Raw genomic sequence first — 7,464 nt, forward strand, 5'->3', positions numbered from 1 at the left:
ATAGAATCAGAATAATGAATCTTGTGCATAAAGTGTAGAAGGGAGTCCACTAAAATTGAGCGAATAAAATGACTTATCATAATTGATGTGTTAAATGTTTGAATATTTTATAAATATTGAGTGTAAATAATGTTTAAAATAAAAGATAATTTAAGAAAATTACATTTTTTTTGTAACTGGATAAAAGTAGTAATAAAATGGATATCAGGTAGTTGCATCAGTTAATTTTCTCCCGGCCCCTTTCTGCTATCTATTACAAGCTACACTATATTTGTTGAAAATTAAGTATTTATTGTTTCTATTTAACCTACTAAATGAAATACTATATAACTTGTTGAGTTTGGTTCAATATCCCTCCCAACTCTGTTTTGGCTTTGTTCAAATATGCAAGCGAAGATAAGGAAAGAGGGAGATTGAATAGGAAACTTAATCAAGACGAGCAAAGATAAGAGGAAAATTCAGAAAAAGGTAATTTTCATATTCCTTAATTAGATTTGAATAATATGAAAACTCACATGCGGATTTTTTATATCGAAAATCAAGAAAAATAAAATAAAATAAAATAAAATAAAAAATAAACAAACAAACTTGTGTAGGCTATCATAATATTATATTGTAATTTAAGAAAATTCATTATTGATAATAATTTTTTAATAAAATTGAATATTTACTTGTAAATTATGTTCTCTTTTTATTTTCTTTTTTTTATCTTCTTATTTTTTGTCTATTTCTTTATATAATTTTGAAATTCAACTAATTATAAAATATTTAATATGCATATCAAATTAAAGATCACAATAAGAGCTTTATTTTATTATATTTTATGGAAATATTTGATTTAAAATGTAAAAGTTATACTTATCTAAAGATTAAAATATTTTAAAAAAACTCTCTCATCTCTCGTCTTTCTTTGAATAAATCTATTTTCTATTCTTTTTTATTTTTATTTTTAACTTTTTTAACTTTTTTTCGCCTTTTCATAATATCAATTTTATTGTGAATTCTTCTTTATTTTTTTTATTTTATCAATATTAAGCTCAAATATATTCAATTAAAATTTATTTTTTATTAAATTTATAAAATGATAATTGGATTGGTATCAATTTTATATAAATATAGAGATATAAAAATATTTTTCGTGTATTGCACAGGGTGCAAATGCTAATTATGTGCATTGCACACTTTCTCTGCTAGTTATGCTAAATTTGCCTTCCAACTTTTTGGAAAATACTTCAATACTTTCATATCGAACAATATATTCAACACAGTAGTATAATTGTATTTTAATTAATTAGCATTTAATTTCAATTTTATTAGTTGATAAGTTAATTTTCAATTTCACTCTACGATACAAAGCACACACGCTGGCAAAGTTGAGAAAAAGGGAGGATTGAGTATGAAAGATAAGAAGAATCACAAAAAGCTAATTTCATTCTACTTAGATTTGAATCGTTTTTGAATTCACATATATTATGACGTTCTTATATAGTTACATTTTTTAGGCGTTTGGTTTACGTGATAAGACATGATTGATAAAATAATCCACCCTAATTACCCAAACGAGTGATTGTTTATCAGGCCAAAAAGGTGGGTGGATTATTTAATCACTCCCCCACAATCCTATCAATCTTATCTATCTCATCCACCAAACCAAACACCTTTATTTATCGATTTTGTTGGAATTTATTACTCCATTTCTTAGCTAGCTACTAATACAGTTAAATTTCCTATTAGGGCAGTTTGGTGGAAGCAGAAACATGTTAGAGGCCCTCCTCTTATCGGTGATAGAGAAGCTGGAAATCAATCATCAAAGGGGCATGATAAATGAGGAAGTCGTAATCAAAGATATGAAAGAGATTTTGGATATTGTGAAGGATAAGAAATTGGAAGAGGGGAGAAGGCTAAATTTTTTGGTATCTGACCTAGTCGACGTGGCCGGCGATGCCCTCGACCTTTTCAAGCAACGCAAAATCTATTTTTACTACTTTGAGTCCGTCCTTAGTTGGATCGGAGAGATCAAACAGTACTTGCTTAAACTGGGAGATGATGGAGCGGAGACGGAGACGGAGTCGAACATGAGATCGTCAGATAATGTTGATGACAAATATGTGGTGGGCTTGGATGAAGATGTGGAAATGCTGCTTCGCACAAGGATTATTGGTAGGGAAGGATACAACAGTTGGACTACTCTTATCAAAGGGATGGCTGGTATTGGAAAGACAACTCTTGCGAGAGAGATATACAACCATCCAACCGTCATTGAGCATTTCGAGCGTCGTGCTTGGGTATCTAATTCTACTTACTTCACTATGAAAGAGCTACTTATCAAACTAATACAACAGGTAGAAGATCCTCAGAATCTCCATACATCTTCCTCATTGGAGAATATGGACAATCGAAGCCTCCGAGATATGCTTTCTCAACACCTGCAAGGAACGCGATATTTTATAGTTCTCGATGACATGCCCAGACAAGTGCACTTGAAGTCTTTCTTGGAAGCTCTTTCACAAGAATGTATGTATGATCAATCTTTCTGTTTATGATCTAGTCGTGTTGGGCTAACTGTTCCTTTTTGTATTATTCTTATGTAAGCAGTCAATGGAAGTAGATTGCTGTTCACAAGTCACATGAAGCATACGAACTTAACTCTAGAAGTCGAAGATGTTCATGAGATGAAACCTTTGGATTCTAAAGAGAGCTGGCAATTGTTTTTGAAAACAATCAACCATGGCAATAAATTGACGGGTGAACACAAATTCCCAATGTACTTGGAGCAAAGAGGAAAACAAATGTTGACGAAATGCGGCGGTCTGCCATTAGGTATAAAAGAGGTGGGAAAGCAGTTAGCGGAAAAGAAAGTCTCTGAAGGGAGTGAATGGGAACAACTTCTTGAATCAGTTGATTTCACTTCAACATTGAAGTTATTGGAACCATTTTATCATAAATTGGATCCTGAATTGGAGTCATGTTTCTTGTGTATGGCCTTCTTTAAGGAAAATGCAACTTTGAGGAAAGAAAAGTTGATGCAGATTTGGGTTGCAGGAGGAGCTGGTTCACAACCTGACTGTCGACATTCTTTAGATGGTTTAATCAATGAATCTGTTATTTCAGTCAAGGACAAGAGCACAGAGTATAGCTTGAATCCTCTGCTACATATGATATCCATCCAAAAGGCAGAGGAGAAACTAGGTTTTGAGATCCTAAGGAACAATGGAAATAATCGACCTTTTGAGAGTCCTCGTCATCATCGTGTTATCATTTGCAGCAGAGACAAGTTCAACTACTCCACGGATCACGATAAACGTCTTGTTTCTCTCTTCTTCCATGGAGGTGGCTACTTCGACACTAGTCCATCTTACTGGAACAGTTTTAAGAAGCTTAAGATTCTTGACTTGGAAGATTTTGGGTTGAAGAGTTTACCAGAAAGTATTGGCACATTGGTAAAACTAATATACTTGGGATTGAGAAATAATTACATAAAAGAGCTGCCACAGTCGTTGGGGTGCTTGAAAAAGCTTGAGGTTCTTGACATAGCTCAAAACTTTATGGTGGAGGTGCCGGATATTATATGGGAATTGCGTAGCCTTCGCCATCTCTACATCTCTGATCTGATTTTGATCTGATTTTCTGGAAGCCTTTGAACACATGCCCGCTATACAACGTGTATACCTTAACCTACATCTCGGTTGATAATTTGGCATATGTGCAAGAGAGGTCAAACATGCCGTCTTATCTTAGGAAATTGGGGATAGAAGGATTGGATGGAAACGCAGATATAAGCAAGCTCTTTATGGAATTGGTTAAATTGAGGTTTATTAATCATCTGATCTTAAGAGGGTTTCGTTTCAGAAGTATGCCTTGTTTGGATGGGCTTCATAATCTACAAATCCGTATACTCAAATTGGATGGACTCCTTGCCAGCTTACCAAATTTCCCTTCAGATATTGAATCATTGACGTTGGTTAACAACAGTCTTGATGAAGACCCCATGCCATTACTAGGGGAGCTAGGCAGTCTAACCCACCTCAAATTGCGGAATGCATTTACCGGTCGAGAAATGGTGATCTTGCATGACGGCTTTCCTGATCTCAAAGTCTTGTGCATCGAAGAGATGTGGAATCTGAAAAACGTGCAAATTGAAAAAGGTGGAATGAGTTCGCTTGAGAAACTAGAAATCAAGAATTGTCCAAGTCTGGAGAGCCTCCCTGAAGAGATTGGGTCTATGACTCTTCTCAAGGAGTTAAAGATGGTGACAATCAAAAGCATTGCAACCAAGATCAGAAATTCAGATTTCTCCAAGATATGGAAGGTGAATATCAACCCTTGAGCTAGCGCAGTTGTCTGCATTATTGTTGTGTACGTTTTGTTTGTTGGATTTATTTGAATAGTTTCTTCCTTTTTTTTTTACCCTTGTTGGTTGTGTTTTTATAAATGAAATTATGAAATTTAGTTGCGGCAATCGTGGTTTCTTCATATCTTGCTTGGGTGCGAAATTTAGTATCCTCTCGATGTTGGGATATATTGGTCGCTGCACCCAGGGACGGAGCCAGGAATTAAGTTCGGGGGGCCTGAACTTGTACGGGGGTTCAGGGGCGGTATGCCGGTAGCCCCCGAGAATTTTTTTTTGGGCATTCTGTATATTTAAGGTATTTTTTTATTAAAATACGAACATAATACTAATAATAACGAACAATATTTTCATAGATTATATAGTTTCAATATATCACAAAACTTTTTTTGGACATTCCGTATATTTAAGACATTTTTATTAAAAGGCAAGCATAATAATAATAATAATAACAAACAACATGTTCATAGATTATATATTTTCTATATATTACAAATTAGTTTCAATACATTATAATTTTTTTTAGCATTTCATACATATTAGGCATTTTTTATTAAAAGACAAGTATAATAGTAATAATAACAAACAATATTTCATAGATTATATAGTTTTAAATAACAAAATTATCCTTAAATTAAGTATATATGAGAGAATAATAACCAAATACTCTTTTATAAAACAAAATTATTTTATAATAGGTATAAACATATATCTATATATATATATATAGGGAGTGGTTATATTGAGAAGCTATATATTGTTGAGAAGTTAAGAAGCAATCTAATAGATGAACATGTCAATACATTTTGATGAACATGGCAATTAGACCCCAGATCAATAAATTCTTTGAACATACCAAATATAACTAACGAACATACGAATCTATTTAATTTGTTAAAAAATACGCCATCGCCAAGGATCGAACCCCAGATCAAACCCGCGTTCACAAAAATTAATTGACATGTTCATCTATTAGATTACTTCTCAACTTCTCAACAATATATAGCTTCTCAATTGAACCGCTCCCTATATATATATATATATATATATATATATATATATATATATATATATATTTTTTAAAAACTCAAAATTTGGGAGGGGGCTCTAGCCCCCCCTGGCTCCGTCCCTGGCTGCACCTGCCCAAGCTACTGCAGACAATATTATTCTCGTCTCTTAGATTTCTAAGAGTTTGTTAAGTATTTCTATGTTTACAGCTGAGAATGGTGTTTTTCTTGAATTTCATGGTCATCATTATGTTGTTAAGGTCAGTCTTCAAAGCTGGTTGCATAAATTTCTCCATGGTTAGCGTATCAAAGCTTATGTAGAACAACTCCGGGTGCCTCACCAACACTCGTCTCGCCTTGTTCGACAACCCAAACTCCTTCCTAAAATGTGTCAAATGGTCCACTAATGTCCTCTACTCCATAGTCATCCCTAACACCTCCCTCACCACACCACAAGCTGTCTTCCCCGCCCTTATCAATTCTTTCACCAATTCTTTCAGATTACTATGTACGGGCACACATCCAAAAATTCCTTAAACTTTATCAGATAATCATGATGCCACTTCTTAATATTCAGCTCTTTCCTCAGTCTTAGATGTTTGAATTTCAACGGCCTGTCAACTATCAGCTCCAGAGACTCGTCCTCATCATGCCATGGCAAAGCTTTGGCCAAACTGTTGTCCCACGAAACAAGCTCAAGAGCGCGCCCATAAGAAGCTTCCACAACTTTAAACTTATCCAGATGGTCATTGCAGAGGCGGGGGAGCAGAAGTTGACAGGCAGGGCTGTGATAAGGGAGGCAAGCATTAACAGTTTTTGGAGTTCAGCTGCCAAAGAAATAGACATAGATTTCTTAAGAGCAGACTCCTTTTTAGCAAGGGCTACAGCAGGAGGGGTGAGGGACGCAAAGCTGAGAGAGAGGGCTGGCAGCGTGGAACTTGGAACGTACGGAGTAGGAGGATTGGGGATAGAGAAGAGCTTGAAGATAGTGGGATAGCGGCGGATCATGGCTAGGACAGACCGGGGGGTGGGTAGAGACGAGTAAATGGGATCCTAGAGAAACAGAAGTAGGTGTATCGAGCAGCCACGGAGGAGATATGGCCATTAGCCTACAAAATGATGAATTGATGATTTGTGCATGGCCATTAGCCTACAAAATGAAACCTTGTTTGAGCAACCAATGCCAATGCTAAGTAAAGAGCATCAAGAAGTTGAAGAAGAGTATGAAGAAACGAGAGATGATGATCAATTTTCCAAACCCCTTGAAGTTGAGAGCCCAACTTTTCCAACACAACCTCTACAATTCCAAAAAGATGAAGACTTCATATGCTTTAAAGAATGCAAAGTCAAAAATTTGATCGATCCTTACCTCGACACGGGCGATTCTACGAAGGCTTGCTTTTTTCACTTTTATTTATCTTCATCTTTTCATTTTCACTTTGGTTTGTCTAATAATGAATTATTTGAGTGTGGTGATACTCTAGATGGTGAATGAGATTACTATGACTCTCGTGATGTCTCAAAAATTGCTAAGCCACCATATTTTTGGGTGGCAACAGATGGAGCATACAAATTTGATGAAAAATGGCCACCGCCTAAGCCTCCACCTTACTTGTGAGTACGAGACTAGTAACCATTTTCTTCTTCCTCCAAACTTATTTTTTCTTTCTGTGAAATAAGTTTGGGGGGATGGTGAAGATGGGTTACTTACGTTTACCCGTTGTTTATCTTTTATTTATTTTTTTATTTAGTTATTTACTTCCTCCGTCCGCCAAGATTATGTCAAATTGGTTGGGCACGGGATTTAATAAAATTGATGATGATATTGATGTAGTGGAGAAAGGGTCCCACCACTTTATGAGATGTGTGGTTGAGATTGAATTTTGGGTGGATTTTTATAAATAAAGAGTGTTAGTAAGGATAAAATATTAAAGAGGATGGTGGGACCATTGCCTTAAAAGGAAAGTGACATAATCTTGGCGGACGCCCGATATAGTAATTGTGACATAATCTTGGCGGACGGAAGGAGTAGTTATTTTAGTTTTGTTATAATAATGAGATTTTGTCTCTATTTTTGAAAATTTCCATGTCTTTTATGTTTGAGCTGAT

At 35.2% G+C, this 7,464-nt stretch overlaps 2 protein-coding genes across 3 annotated transcripts; both read left to right on the forward strand.

Annotated features, from left to right (window-relative positions):
- LOC131017169 (putative disease resistance RPP13-like protein 2) lies at window positions 1-3,623 on the forward strand. Of its 2 annotated transcripts, none has more exons than XM_057945899.1 (3): window positions 1-468; window positions 1,740-2,514; window positions 2,593-3,623. In XM_057945899.1, exons 2-3 carry the CDS (start codon window positions 1,758-1,760, stop codon window positions 3,621-3,623), a joined length of 1,788 nt encoding a protein of 595 aa, XP_057801882.1. In that variant the 5' UTR covers window positions 1-468; window positions 1,740-1,757. The 2 variants fall into 2 exon arrangements, with proteins under 2 accessions (XP_057801882.1, XP_057801883.1); XM_057945900.1 differs by having other exon boundaries at window positions 2-468; window positions 2,596-3,623.
- Window positions 3,624-3,721: 98 nt separating this feature from the next.
- LOC131018184 (probable disease resistance protein RF9) lies at window positions 3,722-4,327 on the forward strand. The gene has a single exon (XM_057946906.1). The coding sequence runs from the start codon at window positions 3,722-3,724 to the stop codon at window positions 4,325-4,327; it is 606 nt and encodes a 201-aa protein (XP_057802889.1).
- The last annotated feature ends 3,137 nt before the right edge of the window (window positions 4,328-7,464 follow it).

The sequence above is a fragment of the Salvia miltiorrhiza genome, chromosome 3, assembly GCF_028751815.1.
Source record: "Salvia miltiorrhiza cultivar Shanhuang (shh) chromosome 3, IMPLAD_Smil_shh, whole genome shotgun sequence".
NCBI lineage: Eukaryota > Viridiplantae > Streptophyta > Magnoliopsida > Lamiales > Lamiaceae > Salvia > Salvia miltiorrhiza.